This window comes from Drosophila virilis, chromosome 5 (genome assembly GCF_030788295.1).
Source record: "Drosophila virilis strain 15010-1051.87 chromosome 5, Dvir_AGI_RSII-ME, whole genome shotgun sequence".
In the NCBI taxonomy this organism is placed as follows: Eukaryota; Metazoa; Arthropoda; class Insecta; order Diptera; family Drosophilidae; genus Drosophila; species Drosophila virilis.
Genome location: NC_091547.1, coordinates 13,872,144 through 13,889,254, shown reverse-complemented (window position 1 = coordinate 13,889,254; position 17,111 = coordinate 13,872,144). Strand labels below are relative to the sequence as shown.

The window sequence follows — 17,111 nt, the reverse complement described above, 5'->3', positions numbered from 1 at the left end:
AAATTTTCGTCATCTCAATTGCACAATTTTATTCGGCCTTTCCTGTTCAATATTATGGATACAGGTTAAAGTTTTTTTTTGTCTGGCATATTTAAAAAACTATTGTGTCGAAAGGTATTATGGTTTATGTAATTTTTATATATTCATGACTTAATAAGTACGCAGCATTTAATTAACTTATATTAAATTATGAACATAAACTAATTAATATCGGTTGCATTGAGAAACACCCAGTGAAATATGCAAAAGGCATGCAGTATTTATTGGTATAAGGGTAATTATAATTTCGTAGATTATTTCGTAAGATTTACATAAAAAAGTGTAAATAAATGATACGATAAGGATTAAAATGCTTAACGACCTTGTTTGATGAAAATGTTACATTCATTTTGCTTGGAAGGCTGGGAATACTTAGAATACTTGGGGCGGTCCATATAAGCGTAGTTACGAATACGAAATTAAATTAAATAGTTACATAAGATTAAAAACTTACTAAAGCATACTTAAAATCAAAATAAAATTATAGATACGTAATTTCAAAAGCTGCATGTAAGTGGAAACACAAATTAAATTTACATCTGTACCGACGCCTTAAATTAGAAATTTAATTTTACTTGTGCTTGTGAAACTCCTCCATACAGAGTTTACAGCTCCAGGAGCCCTCGGGCGGCGTTACCAATGGTGGCGACAAACAATACATATGGTAACCGCGATCACAGTCGTCGCAGAAAAGCAGCTGGTCGTCGTTATCGGAGGTGCCACAAATAGAACAATATTTACATTCGATGCACTGCCAGCGGTAGCGCTTAACCGATATTATCATGTTGGGCGTAAACTGTAGACACGATGGATGGCCAGAGCGGCCGCAGTCGGAGCAAGATACTAGCTCTTCGGGCATGTTGGTTTTCTTGTTTTCACGCTGATCGCCCAAACAGAAGTCGCAGTACGGGGAAGGTTGCGCAACTTCACGCTCCGCCCTTAACTTGTTCTTTTTGGGACTTGCCAATGGATTAGCTGGCGGCGCAGTTACAGTTGTGAATACAGTTGGATTAGCAGTTGGTGTTGTCGACATGCTCATGTTAGCCATTGTGGCCAAAGGGATTGAATCATTTGAAGCACCTGCATCATTCAGTGCAGACTTATCGTATGATGTAGCAAGCGTTGCCGTCATGACCAGAGCCGATTGTGAGGTTTCATCGATAATGGGAATGGGTGATGCTGAGTTAGAGTGCGTTGCGTAAAGGCCCGTAGCTGCTGCTGCGGCCGCAGTGCTTGCGGCGTGTGCAACAGCCGCAGCAGCTGCTGCAGCTGCAGCAGAAGTGTTGGCATTATTGCCAGCGGCGCGCCTTCTTCGATCCGGAGTATCGCCTTCAGGTGCATTTCGACGACGATTGCCTGCGATGCAATAGTGGTAAACAAGTGAGCGTTTAAATTTGCACTGGCAAATAATCAGACCACACATGTCTCTTACCGCCACCCTTACGTCCCCGTTTCGGAGTACCATCCACAGTTGCATTTGAACGCCGGGGTCGTGAGCCGCGCTTGCGTTTTCCTCTACTACTGTAGGACTCGTCGAAATCGTTGTCGGAGTCAAAGTCGTCCTCGTAGTCATCGGCATGATGATAATGCGACGAGTCCATGTCCTCATGGAACCAATCCTTCTCGGCATTAGCATGAGAATCCTTGCTGTCATTGTCCCCCGAAGCGCCCATTGAATTGCCATCTGTGGCCACAATAGCTAAAAAAAAAAAAAAACACACACACAAATAAACGTATATTTAACAAATGCACAAAGACACATAGAATTGCTTGCCAATACACATACATACATATAAATATATAAAATATAAATCAGCCCCCAATACGCTATGTACACAAATATGTTAGAGGCATTTTCTATGGGGTGGCTACGCGCTGTGCAAACTCAAGCACCAACTCACACACACACACACACACACACACAAACAGACACACACGCACACAAATATAGAATATGCAGCTTCAAAAAGCCGCACATGTTTAGCTGAGCTTACATACTTATTTATATACATTGTTGTTTTTATTAAACAGTGGGCCGGCCAGGTTGAATGAATTTTAATAAAATTGATACCAATAGATAATCATATTTTTAATATGAAGTGTTTATAGTTTTGGTGATATTAAAATTTATTGCTTTTGGGATGTACGAATAATATTAGAAGCCTTTTTTAATTGCTTAAAATATTGAGCCCTTTATAAACCATAAGAACCCCGAATCGCATGCACTCTTATATCTGTGTTGATTACTTGGCGGATCTAATACCACGATGCAGAGGTGGTTGGACTGATGGCACTGAGACTGGGGCTGAACAAAGCATAAGCAATTGTAAGAGATTTATTGATTTTACTACGAGTTTTGTTAGTAGTATGTATGTGCATATGTTTGCCTTTAATTTGATGCATTTATGTGTAAATATATGTTGATACACTTGTGTTTTACCTGCACTTTCGGCCTGATGATGATCACGTGCGCTGACCGTTCCAGGACCAGAGGTCGGTACATGATGGTGCTGATGCTGGTGGGAGAGATGATGCTCCCGGTATTGGTAGGCGCGGTAGCTGTGATGTGGATTAAGTAAATATTGTCGTTTCGGTTTGCGCCAGCGGGCAGAAGGATACGTGTATATTTGGCCATGTCGGAAGCCGGGCATACGCTGCTTTCGTTTCATAAAGAGCGCGCAGTGCGTCTGTGCGACGCCTGTCTGGGGGTCGAGGAATGGCATTCGCAGCCGTCGCTCGATGCAGAGCCGCGTGTTAAAGTTCTCGCTATTCTCAAGAATTTCCTTATAAGCGGTGTCATTTAAAAAGTTCTGTATTTTTTCAAAGTTTCCAATGTTTACCACCGCGATTTCGGAAGCCATATTGTTAACGTCGGCGTCACTGTGAAAGCAACACGACGTACCCGCAATGAACCACGGCGTATTTAATAAATAAGACAAGCAAACACACACCGGATTAATGTATTTAAATAGTTTTCGGCAATCCAACCAGTATTATACACCAGAAACACACATTTTTTCTTCGGCTGCTTTCGCAAACAAGTTTTTATGCCACAAAACAAGACTGTCAAGTCCAGAGTTGTCACGTACGTGTACAGTTTTTTTTGTAAATTTCTGGCAACACCGCATCTAAATAAATGACAATTAACGATTTGGTCACACTGGCGGGGCGTGTTTTTTTGTTTTCTGACTCAATATTTGTGTATTAGTTTCTTCTCCCTAATTTATTCAATACTTTTAATTTGTTTGTTTCAAATCTAAATTAAAATAAAGCTCAAGGCATGGGCGCGTCCAATCGCAGCACACAAGTTGCCCTTGGCATATCGGCAGTCTCCTTTCTGCTTTTTGTTATTGCGTTTGCTACGCCCTACTGGCTGGTCACTGATGGCCGTCTTCAGAATCCACGCTTCACGAACTTGGGTCTGTGGGAGGTGTGCTTTAACCAATTCCAGGACATTCATCGGTTCTACGACACCAGGTTCACCGGCTGTATGTGGGTCTTCGAGGAGGAGTACTACATAATACACGACTTCCTGCTGCCAGGCTTCTATATAGCCGTTCAGCTCTTTGCAACGCTGTGCTTTGTGATGTGCTTGCTGGCCCTGCCGCTGACGTTGTCCTTTTTGCGTACGTCCCGCGATGACGACCGCTATGTGGTGCTGCTTCTCACGATTGGCACCTGCCAAGTGCTTGGCTCCATTTTCGGCTTCATCGCAGTGGTTATATTCGGGGCCAAGGGTGACTCCCGCGACTGGATGCCCGGTTGGCAAAACAACGATATGGGCTGGTCCTTTGCCCTTGCCGTGGTCGGCGCTGTAATGCTGTTACCTGCAGGCATTCTCTACATGGTAGAAGCACGCCGAGAACGCTACAAGCGACTTAACGAAATCAGCAACCGCGAAGTGAGCGAGTACGGCGATGATTATTACCAAAGCCAGGCTGCAGCCGCGTCGTCGTCGGTGCCAGCACAACCCTCGTATTTCGCGCCTGAGCCTAGTCGCCCGCGCCGCCCACAGCCAGGACGACTGCCAACAGCACCTCCCCAGGGTAGCATCCAAACGGACATATAAGCTGATCCGCGAGAAATGAGAGTGTGGTCATCTACGTACACATCCATAAATGAGGCCTTCGCCGTGCCTTCGAGCGAATATTATAACATATCCGTCCAATTGTCGTCTTTAGATTAAGTCCGAATTAGACTCGAATATAAAACACCCTTTTATCATTCCACATTTTATACAAACTTTTATATTTACCTGCTTGCATGCATGTATTTATTTAAATAAACTACTTTTACACAGACTCAAATCATTATATATAACAAAATATACACTTCCATACCACAAAATATGCATCAAATATATCTTTATATACTTGTACCGACATATATTTGGATAAACTGTGTTTTAACATGTGTTTGACTAGTGGATGCTTAGGATCAGATTAAGGCGCCCTGGTTTTAAACAAACAATTATCATTATACACATGCAAAGCTTCCCAATATCATGAACATTCACCATATAGCAATTTGATCTTGCGGTTTAAACATTAATTGAAATTACAAAAAGTTTTACGGCTAATTAAACCTGTACTTAGATTAAAATTTCGATGGAAATTGACTTCAGGTCAGCTCTTTAGATACAAAATTTAACCGTTGCTATTTACATTTAAATTGACCCAATTTTGTTTACTCTGTCACACAGTAAATTTTCATTAGGTACTTATACACGTACATTGAAAATTTGGGTAATTGATGCGTTAAAAATAATATATTGACTAGAATTTAAACATTATCCTTATCCTGGTCAAACGGCATTAACAGAAGACTGTTTTATCCAACGCTGAGCATTATCATCCTCACTTTTCCGTTGAAGTACCAGAAAGAGCTCACGTTGTTGTCCCTCCTCGGAAAGTTGTTCCCGTAGGAATTGAAGCATGTCCGCCTCGTTTCCAAGAAGTTCCGGCTGTTGCAACTTGGAGTCCAAGTTGTAGTAAAGGTCATCGATGCGACGCACAGCTATCCAATGCCGTCTCCGCAAAGGCAGTGTTATAATTCCGAATTTATAATCAGATGGAATGTTCAGTATAAAGCCAACAATGGAATCCAAGTCAATTATCGAAGGGTCTCTGCGTGGTATTAGAAATTAGAGATGTTGGCCAAGTCGTCAGATCCTGGACTAGTACTCACTTTCTCTTATCAAACCAAATTGCTTCGCAGTTTCGCCTCTGCAACGCGGTCATAATGACATTGATATCGTAGTTTCCAAGTCCCAGCACAGAACGGTGTGGATTTATCCAAACATTTGGGCTCAGATTGCAGCAAATATCGTCCAATTCTTCCTTAGTGTAGGATTGATCACCTTGGAAGAGATTGTTGAGTGCGTGTAAGGCACATAGTTGCCTCGTTTGCTTTTCGTGGTAAACAGGTGATGTTGGCATAGATATTTTTGTTAATCGCAGTTTATTATATTCAGTTAGTTAGTTTTTACTTTGTTGTTGTCAATATGTTTAATTGTGTATGTCTGTGTATTGTACACACATACTTGCACGTGCTAAAAGTTTACACGATACGACAATCAATCTAATTTTCTGGTTCAATTAAGTTAACAAATTAAAGTTCTTAATCATAAGAGTTATTGTAAAACAATTTTACCTAAATTTATTATAAGCCTATTTCATTTTACTTATAATCGCAATTAGTTAAATATTTTGTTAGTATTTTTAGTATCTGTAGCAACCCTTAGCATATTAAAGAAACTCACACTTGGTCACACTCAACTCACCACAAACTGTCACATGATTTTCACCTGACATTTGCTAGCTTCTGCGAAAAAATCTATCGACGAGAATTCCAATTTAAAAGGAACATATTTACACCACCGTCGAGCAGCGTTTAACGAAGCTAGCAAAATGAAAATTTGTGGTCCGAAATGCTCCCTCTGCGGATTGATTATCTCCGTTTGGGGCATTGTGCAGTTGGTAAGTATGGCGACTGCTGATTTTGGTTTGTTTTGTGGGGGTCATACGGGACAGTCACAAGATCTAAACTGACAAATGCGTAAGTCATTTTGATATCCAAATGTTTTATATTTTTAGGTGCTGATGGGATTGTTCTTTTACATACACAGTGTGGCTTTAATTGAGGATTTGCCACTCGAGGAAGAGTACAAAACCTTAGATGCGTTCTATACAGCTGCGAATAGTGCATACAATCAGGTTGGTTTCTCAATTTCAGTCCTGTCTTAGCATGCGCGTATCATTTGTCACATAACACCAACAAACAATATATATATATATATTTCCTTGAAGAATGGAGATAATGAGTGTAGATAAATATGCATGTAATGTCCTTATCTGCATTTGGTGGAATTCGAATTCGTCAAAATGGATAAGTGTAACTTGTTTTTGAGCAAATATGTGTAAACTTCCGCCTCAATAGCCGAGTCGATCTAATCGTGTCAGTCTGTATGAAAGCATTATAAATAGCCCAAAGTGTGCAGTTAAGAAATGAGATGCAGCTTGGAGTGTGCATAAGTGTGTGTTTTTGTGCATGTAAAAGAATCAGGGTAACCTCTAGCCGGGAACTCACGGTTGGAGCATTCTTGTAATAGCTTGGACGAAAAGAGTATATTAAAAGGAGGATGAATGCGATTCCGACCACAGAAAGTGAATTTATTCCTGTGAAGGCAACGCGCTAATCCGAATTACTAATCCGTTCATCCGTATGAACGCGTCGATCTCAGAAAGTACAAAAGCTATAGAATTGATTTTTAAGACTTGTTTCTTAAGCTTATAAGATATAGCTGCACACAAATTATTATGTACTCTTTTGAAAAGTCTTCACAAATTAGGAGTAATTAAGTTATTAAATAATATTCATATTCGAGACAATCAGGAATACATTGTTTTTGCTTGTTTTTAATTGCTCTAACTGGGTTTTTTTTTCCTTTTCAGAATGCCTATAACTGCTGGATTGCGGCGTGCATTTACGTGCTGACTCTGTTGCTCTCTGCGCAGCAATTCTACATGAATAGCAGAGTAACTGCCAACTAAAATCTGTGCTTCAACTTCAAAATGCATCCATTAAAAAAAATTATTTGTGCTATCGTCGCTGATTGCATCTAACCACAATTAGTATTGAAATGTTTATTTAAAGTTGAAGAAATTTGTTTATTTACTGTATAATATCCCCAAAGTTTTGTTGCTAAAGTTTAAATTGCATTGAATATGATAATGTTTAAGTAAAATGTATGTATAAATATGTACGTAATACAATTGTTTTGTTCATGATAATCACATTCCTTCAATAGTTCAATTATTTTCTTTGTATCGGTCAAACTTGTCAAGCCAATTAAAGCAACAAGAGCAATAATTTTGTATCAACTAGATCTGCCTTCACTAATGACCATCTCAGAGTTAATTTATACCTAAATTGTACGTCAGTTAAATCAAGTGTATAAAGGTTTTCCGTAAGCAATGCCAATGAGTGAATCAAGTTGTCACTGGCATCGTATTCCTGGGGTGGTTACTCAACATCTTAATTTCGTTCAAATTGTAAAATCTACGAAATAAATATATATTGAACTAAACTTAATAACTTGCCTATTTACATATGATGTTCCCAAGTTAAAAGTACTTGGATAATCTCTATATATAAAACTGTTCGTCCTGACTGACTGATTTGTGATCGAAGCAAACCATAAGAGCTAGGTAGCTTAAATATTCACTGCATTTACCTTATGTGACAAAGATGCACGTTAATATAGGGTGTCGGGAAATTCCAGCCATGTGTATGAAGCTGATTGGCCTCAAACTTATTTACACATATTTATATATACATATACGCAGCATACACACAGACATATATTTATGCATGCGTATATTTATATATGTAAAAATTAATACATACAAATATATATGCGTGGTTGTATGTCCATCTGTATGTATGTACACATATATGTATGTATGTGTGTATGTTCATACGTACATATGCATGCGTATTTCCTTGTATATATGCAAACATACATATATATGTATTTTATGTGTGTTTGCATATGCATACGTATGTATGCATGTTTTTTTGTATGCAGACATGCATACGTATGCACCTACACGCGTGCATATAATCAAAGAAATATGCATACACAAGTATGTAAATACACGCATACATACATATGTATGTACATACATACATACGCACATACATCCATACATACATATATATGTACACACGTACAAACATACTTATAAATATACTTACAAAAAACAAGAACAACACTAAAAAAAAAAACACACTACTAGCTAAGCGTGAAAAACTACAGAGCCTACTTTAATTCTTGAGAATCGAGGAGGAGAGCACTTGGTAAAAATTCGTTGAATTTAAATTTGCAGCACAATAGGCTTGTTCGGCGTTTGGTATTAGAACACAAACATGCACGCATACATACACACATGAATGTGTTCATACATACATGAATGCTTACATACATACAAAAATACATACATACAAACATACATACATATATACATACATAATACTTGATAAAAATTCGTTTTATTTAAATTTGTATAAGAAAACAAACACGCAAGAAGACATATATACATAAATGCATGAGTTTTTACCAACAGTATATTGTGCAGTTTACGTCCCTTTCCGATATAATTTGTGATGAAGAGGTTTGGTAATGGAATTTGGAGCTGATCGGATGAAAAAGAAAATAGTTTTATAGAACTGTTGGTCGGACAATCCTTGGAGGTTGACTTATGAAAAACATTAAAATGAAAAGGGTTTCTTTATTTTTAGATTTAGAGCCCTATAACTTTATTCAATACATCGAAATTTGGGCATCCAATTTCAATTCAAATAAACTGCACTCTGGAATCGACATTCATCCAGTCAGCCAAGCCATCTGGTTTCTGTAACAATCGGATTCAAGGCATAATCCATCATACACATTCATTGAATCGATTCTAATTAGCAATATTAAACACCTGTCTCTGATTAATAGTGAAAATAATCAGGACTTCAAATTTAACTTGCTAGTTTATAATTTATGATATTTGGATTATTTTTACCGTTTGCCGGATCCGTTCATAGATATTACTTTACAGCACAAGTATAAGTTCTACTGATTTTCGGCTATTTAATTATTTTATTTATGTATATATTATACATAACTATGTTTGTTTTAATAATCATATATATAAATATATTTTAATTGAATGTCATATTTAAATATTAATACATTTTCAAGAAATATTCGACATGTTGTCCTTAACAATCATTGTAACAGTCCTCAAATACTAAAGAGCGCAAGTACTTCAATGCATACGTTGTGTACGTAGAATAAAGCCAGAATAAGTATACTATGGACTAGAAACTAGCAATTACATACCATATGCAATGGATTCTTAAAAATAATACATATTTGCATGTTTTAATGCTAATTATCAACAAGAAATACCTTATACTATTTTCCATATTATAATTATTTATCCACAATGTACACTTTAACCAAACCGAGGATATTTAGAAGCGATAATAATATTGAGTGTAGATTATTTGGTATTTCTGTCAGATTCAGATGAGTAAAAATGAAAATAGTAGGATTTGAAGAACAAGTTCAAATACTGTTATCTATTGGAGGCGATAGATGAAGTTTTGAAAACGTGTGTTTAGAAGAAGAGGCGTTTATTTTAGATTTATTCGCTCCTGATTGCAGCTCGATGATCGTGACGATTTTCGATTGACCGATTCCAGATATGCTCCCGGGGTCCAGCCTTCTGCATTGGTATCTGTTAATAAGTAAACATATTGTTTAATGTAATATTTCTTTCGATTATAGTTGTATACATATATGTTATGTATATCTAGCAGAGCATGCATTGGACTTGTGTTTGACAAAAAGAATTACCTAAGACGCGGACGTACCACCAGCCGGCACAGCCCACTTTCAATAGCTCGATAGCTTCGCCTTCTCGCATCGAAACTTCCGAGTGTCCCATAGCAGTATAATCAGCCAGGGCAATGAATTTACTGCCCTGAATCAAAATTTATACAATAGATTATTGTGTGTCGGTTAGTGTTAGCGTTTAGTACATAGTAAATAGATAAAGCAGGCATATTCTAATTTTATATTTTATGTTTCTGTAAGACAGCTGTGTGTTGGTAATAAACAAAGTTTAGCTTCAAGCGGCCGCAAGCATTGCTCAACGGTTTTTTAACTATAAACATTTTAGCTAGACAAACAAATTTAATGTTGAAATTAATCAAATAAAGGTTTACATACTGAGCTAAAAAAAAAAAAAACAAAATAATAATTTACTTGAATATCAAAACTAAATAAATAATCTCTAGAAATTAGAATGTCCGTGTACGTCGATTTCGAAAACTGCAAAGCGGAGATTTCTAAAGATTTGCGAACGTACTTTGCTCATACTCTTATGTCATTTCAACACCTCCCATTTTTCGAATTCTACAAATATTGGTATAAAAATATGAAAAATATGAAGCAGAGTCTCAAATCGTAGTCGGACAAACTTCTCCAAAGCGAAAGGGAAAACTAAATCCATACAACTGCCTGGCTCTTGAGCCCGAATTGCCCTTGCCTTGTTATCTGAATAACTTGGGTCACTTAGACAACCTATTTACTAATGAAACGGTAAGGCTTTATCTATCGATTTGACCTACACCCTTGTAGAGCTACATCCGGCTATACCTTGCGGTGGGTGAAGCAGGTTAATGAGTACTTAACATGCGTGCTGACTTTGTAAATGACAAATTTAGTTAATAATGCAGCTAATGGAACATTGCAGAAGGTTCCTATGGTTTAGTCACAATACTGCAGATGTTATTTCTTATAGCTCGACGATTACAAGCATCATGGGAACACAAGGAAAAGAGCGTGCAGACTAGGAAGGATCGTACCTAGCATTGTTACAGCTACAGAAAGTACTTATTATGTGAGATCCGCACCTCAGTGGTCAACGGAAACATAAAATTTGGAGTTGGATTTGCTGCTGCGCGCAAAGGTCGTGGAGGAGGATGCGCCATCGGTATTGTATGACGCCCACTGCGCCAGGAGATTCAGGAAGCGCTGTCAGGCGATCGCCGATTGGTTTGCATCATTATGATGTATAATACAGATGTACATAAAAGAATGCATGTACATATAACGCATAGACACAAGTATATATGTGATTTCGTATTATATTATTACAATATTGTTTTTGTTTCATGAAAGTAAAAGATAAACCCAAAAATATCTGATAAAACTATAATAATTTTGCAATATTGATTAAATTAATAAACAGATGGAAAATTTTTAATTATTTTCAGTGTACTGAAATGTACAGAGTTTGAAGAATATTAATTTAAAGTAGATGTTTCACGGATAATCGAAACTTTGTTTACCATTTTTAGAAACGGAAAACTAGCTTCTTTATTTCTTTGAAATTGAATAGAGAAAAGGCAGACAGACTTAGTTAAGACTTCAATGTGAACTTGAGAGTTACCAGCAGATTCGGAAAATAGCTAATGTAGTGATAAATACAAAAGTCCTTTCAAAAACATCAGAAGCATCTAATTCCGATGTTTTGTGAAAAGTTAGCATTAGCCAGAGTTTTTATTTGTTGATAAAAAACCGATGAATTCGCCGAACACCTCAATTTCTAAAGCTGTTAAGGTTTAATTACCGGCGTGCTATTATCCTCATTCACGGACATCTCGTCTTCGCTATTTGAATAATCCGAGCTCCAGCCGCATCCTTCTGGATGGTCCCTGTCACCAATACCGCTGCTGGAGTTAGCGCAGGCAGTTGCCGCTGGGCCGTTCTCTTCGCTGCTGCAGTTTGAGTTGCGGTTGGAGGACTCTGAGGAAGCGTCGCAGCTGATGTTGCGACTTGGTGTGCCCAGTATAATGTTGGGCGTGTCCCAGGATGTTGTTTGCTTAAGACCCCGATGGTTGAGGCCATATTGCTTGATTTTCTCGCCCTTCAGTTCCTCGAGCTGATTGAGCAACACCCGTTTGATCTCCGCCACCCATTTATTCTTGACATCTACCGTCGGAGCTTGCAGTGTGTGCACCTCTTGACGTCCCTGTAGCCACACCTCGAAGCGTTTGGCGTCACCCCGAACGGACTCCGTAAGACCGATTTGTGACATCTGTGAAAAGACAGTCAAACGATAGGCATAAAGGGGGCTTAAAAGGACATGCTACCCACCTTAACGTGGTGCTTAAACTGGTAGGTACTTTTGTTATGACCCGCTTTGGAGGTTTGCTTGCAGAAGAGCAGGGATTTCTGGTAGAGAAAAATGTGACGTTGCTGTGGCTTGATGCGCAGGCGTATATCTTTTTTAGACTCGGTCCACACCTGGAACGAGTCCTGCATTAGCAATTCGCCTTGCTGCGCCAGATCGGTCTGAGGATAAAAACACAAATGTATCAAATACCAAACGATCTAACATGCTTGCTTACCGGAAATCCTGTAATAGCCACTTGGTGCATTGAATCATTTACGCATTTGAGCACGATTAGCATACAGTCAAGCGCCTTCTGCAGCTCCTTAGTGCAGCTGCCGCTGTCGCTGAAGCGCAGCAGGTCCTTGAGAAGCAACTGGTACTTGGTGATCCGTTGCACAGGCTTTAGCAGATACGCGGCTAGAGGAAGCTTATGACCCAATCTCTTTTGACACTCCTGCAGGAATAGGTGAGTGTCTACAAGCGTCTCACGCAATCGCTCTGAGCGCGGTATATTCTGGCAATAAAACGAGTACAGCCGATAGAAAGTGTCCCGCTGAAAATGCATGGGTATATATGAGTACAAGGTAGATCCGATTGGGTAGATTATATCGATTTATCAACTTACCCTTTGCACGAAACAGAGCGCCACAAGCTCTGTGGTTGAAATACAGTTTTCCAGGTCCTTGAGAAAGATCTCGTTGTGAAAAGTGAAAAGCTCGTGCAGGTTGCCGAAAAGTATTTCCTCCTTGCCCTGCAGACTGGCAGGAACAAGGTGCATCAGCTCGTCCGACTGCATTTGGTCGAAGTAGCCCTACAAATGAAAATGATAGAGATATTAGGGCATAAGTATTGGAAAGTTTGTACGAATCAAGTCAAGCTGAAAGTTACATGCGAATTCTCGGGATCGTAAAAAGCATTTATTTTACTGTTTATGAACTGGGCAAATTTCTGATCCACATACTGTTCGACGCTAGGGTATCCCTGTGCCATAACAAAGTCCTTCAGAATGCGCTTATACTTGGCCATCTTGAACTTAGTGTCCCTGAACTCGGGAAGCCCTTTTGCGTCGGCGTCGCCATTAAAGCTCTCCTCGAAAAACTGGCGACAAAAGTTGAGTATCTCGTGGTATGAGCTGTTCCCATCTGATTCCGACTTCCGTAAGGCCACAGCCGTTTCTGTTTGTCGTAAACTATCAACTTTTCCACCTGGAAGAGGCAGCACATTGGGACTGTTTTGCCAGTTGGATCGACAAGAGCTGCACATTTGGGTGTCCAGCGCGGGCACCAGCTTAGGACTTTTCAGTGACTTTGGCGTCGAGAGGACCTTGGTGTTGTTCAGCGAGCCCAAAGAGCTTTGGGCTCTGGCCAACGAGGACGAAACGGACATGAGGCTTTTGGGCTCACTGTCCTCCAAATAAGCCAGTATATCCATATAGTTTTTACGCTGCAGATAGTCCTTAAACTCTGTGTCGTTCTCTATTTCGGAGTAGCTATTCGACTCCAAATAGTCCTTGACCAATCTATATTCCAGTGACTCGTCACAGCTGGACAATTCGATGAGTTCCTTGAATATGGTGCGTCGCTGATCCTTCAAGCGCTGAAGACTATCGTAGACTTTGATCGGGTGGTTTGCGGCCTCCTGCACCAGCTCACCATCGAACTTCACTCCAAGCTCTCGATCACTATTGGAGGCTTCGCGTTCTTCGCACTCTTGTAGGGTGTTGATGATCTTGATTGTTGACTTGCCGTTAAGTATATTATGAGTGGCAAAGTTGCACAAGTTTGTCCCAAATATATAGTTGCCGCCAAGATCCGCGCCAAGGGACTCAAACCGTGGACGGAAATCTGCCGGGCGATAACTTAGACCGCCACAGGATGCCTGTGAGTCAAACAGCGAGCCTTGGAACGAAAGCGGTGAGTCACGAGGCTCATTGGCATCAGACAATGGACAACTAAATCGCTTGATCAGCGAATCACCAAACTTAATATTGAATCGCCCGACAATATTACATGCCGTATTCTGTACCCGTCGCAGCCGGAATGAGCTTTCGCTACCCGGTGTCTTCGGTTTTGAAGCTTTTCGCAGATCGTAGCCCCCGTAACGCATATCTGTTGCTGTTGATTCGAGTCGAGCTACCGGATTTGGATTTGCTGTACCACCACGCGCAAGAGCCGATCGCTAAATGATTGCCAGCAGCTGGCTGGGGGCTGTAGGCCACCAGTTTAGAATCGGTTACAAATTATTTATGGAATCTTCTTAGTTCGATGCGCTGCCACTTAAAGCCTAATGGGTTTAATGCACTAATTACAAGCGGGGGCATTAAAGCGCTGCTCGAGCACCAAGAAGAACAAGCTCCAACTTCACAGATACTCTATTGGTTTCAGTTCGCTGACCACTGGGCAGCTCCAAAGACTTGCATTTCACGCTTCATGATTCTGGGCAGGCTTTTACCGTTGGTTCATGCTCTTCATCATATGTTTCACCCAATTTATCCAGCGCTATCTTTGTATCTATCCACATCTCTCTCTCTCTCTCTTCCTTTCTCGCCAAACACATTAAGTTCTAACTAAGCTATTGCAAATGCATTTCATATTTACCTTAAGAATTGAACTCATTTCGTTAACATAGATCCGCTCCGTCTCCAGCAGCTCGGACAGCACGTGACCTCGCTTCAGTTTTCTCGCCTCAGCGTCCTGGAAATGGAAAATTAATATTAACAGTAAAATAAGTCTACTTATTTTAATGAACCAAAAGCTGTAGTTGAGTGTGTTCGACTACAAAATCCCCTGTACCTCCAATCAACACTGAAGAAATTAAAGAACAGCTGTCTTTGACACGCCGAAAATTAACAACCCTTGCTTATGCTTTTCAGATATGCGCGGAGAATTTTGAAGCTCCAAAAACTGAACGCTCTTCGATATATAAATTCAATTTTCGACCGTGTCATTCAAAATATTTACTGCAAGGCTTAATGACGATGCCTTTAAAACTGAAAGGTTCGTTTGCGTCGTAGTAGTTAGTAGACAGAAGGATATATTGCCTAGGCTGTTGATACATATATATATATATATATATTATATTAATCTTTGTTTTGTCTGTTTGTCTGATGAGCACCTCCATCTTATTGCATACTTTCGATAATTACTTAACAAAACAATATTTATCGTTTTTTAGACATCAATTTGATTTGTTGACTAACCTGTTGATTCTGGATGAGTTCGCCATTATCTGGACTCGAGCCAGTGTCGCCATTTAACGAAACGCCCGAGTCAATGACACCGTCCATAGATCTGGGTCTTAACTCATGTATGCCAGTCTGCAAATATAAAGGTATACAAAATATTTATAAATAAATTGAATGAAACGCTAATTAAGGTTAGGAAATAGACGACTTTTAGGCGTATACACGTATACTTATGCCTAAGCCCGAACTTCCAAAGGGAACAGAACTCAACAGAAGACAAAAATTAAAACAGAGAGCTGCTAATAGAAGAAACAACGGTTGACATAGATCTTTGTCTGGCAGCGATTTTTTGACAAAAATCTTCAGGTTTCGACAGCTTAGCAAGCGCTGAGACTTTTCTAACTAGAGACAGCGTTTATTTAAATGTGGAAAACGGTTCTTTTTTTTTGTTTTGTTCCCAACTTGGTTGGGTTTCTGTTGCCACTTTCGCTTTGTGGCTCAGTTTGACCGCTTGCCGTTCGACTTTCATGCCTGCACGCTTTTGTGGTTTCATGTGTGCCTCCTAAACAAGAGCTAGTCGCTCTTAATGGAGCTGCTAGCTGGCTGTCTTGGGCAACACTAGTCTAATTACCTAGTTCGTAGGTAGGTAGGTAGGTTCTAAGCAGTGGGAGGCTTTAATTACTTTAGCTTCATCATCGGTGTGTATTAGATAATTGCTGCTTAGTCTTGGCGCTTTCTAAATCTGCAGCCCGATTGGCCAAGTTAGCTGCTCGCAGTCTGTTTCTGCTTTTAATTGCAGCCTCGGCTGGTTGGCCAGAATTGGCTTAGTTCTTTGGCTCGTTCATTGTTTATAACAAGGTCTACTACATGCTCTTCACTTTTCAGTTAGGTTTTCCATTTTCATTTCGATTTCGTTTACTTTCCACAAGTGTGATTAATGTGACATAGACTAGCGAGGATCTGCTCTCAAAAATGATCTTATTCACAGTTAATAGATGACACATAGAGGCTACAATAATATTGCTGGCGAGTTGCAATAATTAGTGCGTATAAAAGTATGAGTGAGAAAAATATCATTAATTAACAATGTTCCCGTAATAACATAAAAAAACTAGCGAGCCAATTGCCGAAAACAACTTTCCGTGACTTCGCATCGCGCACAAATGAAGAGGTGACAATTCGAGTGAGTTTGGAAAGCACCTGAAGGTCGAGAAGTTGGGCATTGAGATTAGCTGGGCATTCAACCGGCCCAGCTTGCTGACATCAATTTGTGTGCTTACTCGGCTCAAATCGAGGCCAATAAACACACACACACACACAGAGAGAAATCCAGTCTAAGTGTGCATAGACCGTTAGGTCATAAAGTTGGGAATTTGATTATTTTCAAAATAGTCAAATTTGTTAGAATGAGTAGCACTGTCTCCCAGATAAGATTCTTGAGCTCTTTCCACCGGGCAGTGGACGAGGCCAAATCCATTCGGCTTCGAATTGGTAGTTTGTACAAAAACAATAGAGAAAGTGAAAGGTGTTAGCGGTACATGCGGCACGCACTAAGCCATGTGATGATTTGTTTTTTTTTTTTTTGTTTATTTTTTGGTGCGCGAGAGTGAGAGTCCGCGTTCGATACCTGTAGAAGACTTACGTATTTA

General features: G+C 39.6%; 5 protein-coding genes across 14 annotated transcripts in view; 2 read left to right on the top strand and 3 right to left on the bottom strand.

The window, feature by feature from the left end:
* Positions 1-234: 234 nt before the first annotated feature.
* d4 (double PHD fingers d4) lies at positions 235-3,108 on the bottom strand. Its single transcript, XM_002050003.4, has 3 exons — positions 2,480-3,108; positions 1,472-1,738; positions 235-1,395 (listed from the first exon to the last, which is right to left on the bottom strand). The coding sequence occupies exons 1-3, from the start codon at positions 2,898-2,900 to the stop codon at positions 611-613; spliced, it is 1,473 nt and encodes a 490-aa protein (XP_002050039.1). The 5' UTR covers positions 2,901-3,108; the 3' UTR covers positions 235-610.
* A 94-nt stretch (positions 3,109-3,202) lies between these two features.
* On the top strand, positions 3,203-4,340 carry kune (kune-kune). The gene has a single exon (XM_002050004.4). It carries the CDS (start codon positions 3,320-3,322, stop codon positions 4,106-4,108), a length of 789 nt encoding a protein of 262 aa, XP_002050040.1. The 5' UTR covers positions 3,203-3,319; the 3' UTR covers positions 4,109-4,340.
* Positions 4,341-4,399: 59 nt separating this feature from the next.
* LOC6626275 (josephin-like protein) lies at positions 4,400-5,572 on the bottom strand. The gene is made up of 2 exons (XM_002050005.4): positions 5,227-5,572; positions 4,400-5,165 (listed from the first exon to the last, which is right to left on the bottom strand). Exons 1-2 carry the CDS (start codon positions 5,475-5,477, stop codon positions 4,844-4,846), a joined length of 573 nt encoding a protein of 190 aa, XP_002050041.1. The 5' UTR covers positions 5,478-5,572; the 3' UTR covers positions 4,400-4,843.
* A 247-nt stretch (positions 5,573-5,819) lies between these two features.
* On the top strand, positions 5,820-7,635 carry RNASEK (Ribonuclease kappa). Its single transcript, XM_002050006.4, has 3 exons — positions 5,820-6,017; positions 6,135-6,254; positions 6,993-7,635. The coding sequence occupies exons 1-3, from the start codon at positions 5,949-5,951 to the stop codon at positions 7,089-7,091; spliced, it is 288 nt and encodes a 95-aa protein (XP_002050042.1). The 5' UTR covers positions 5,820-5,948; the 3' UTR covers positions 7,092-7,635.
* Positions 7,636-8,566: 931 nt separating this feature from the next.
* The window catches only part of LOC6625567 (guanine nucleotide exchange factor DBS), a 41,209-nt gene continuing 32,664 nt past the window's right edge, over positions 8,567-17,111 (bottom strand). For 8 of the 10 annotated variants that reach the window (XM_070210383.1, XM_015173810.3, XM_070210389.1 and 5 more), the window contains 8 exons: positions 15,478-15,594; positions 14,876-14,971; positions 12,904-13,089; positions 12,514-12,831; positions 12,260-12,457; positions 11,733-12,200; positions 9,953-10,079; positions 8,567-9,833 (listed from right to left, as the gene is read on the bottom strand). In XM_070210383.1, the coding sequence (XP_070066484.1) occupies positions 9,730-9,833; positions 9,953-10,079; positions 11,733-12,200; positions 12,260-12,457; positions 12,514-12,831; positions 12,904-13,089; positions 14,876-14,971; positions 15,478-15,594 (1,614 nt within the window). In that variant the 3' untranslated portion in view covers positions 8,567-9,729. Of the gene's footprint in view, positions 9,834-9,949; positions 10,080-11,013; positions 11,135-11,732; positions 12,201-12,259; positions 12,458-12,513; positions 12,832-12,903; positions 13,090-14,875; positions 14,972-15,477; positions 15,595-17,111 lie in introns of those variants that run through there. The other 2 variants (XM_070210384.1, XM_070210385.1) reach the window with 2 other exon arrangements.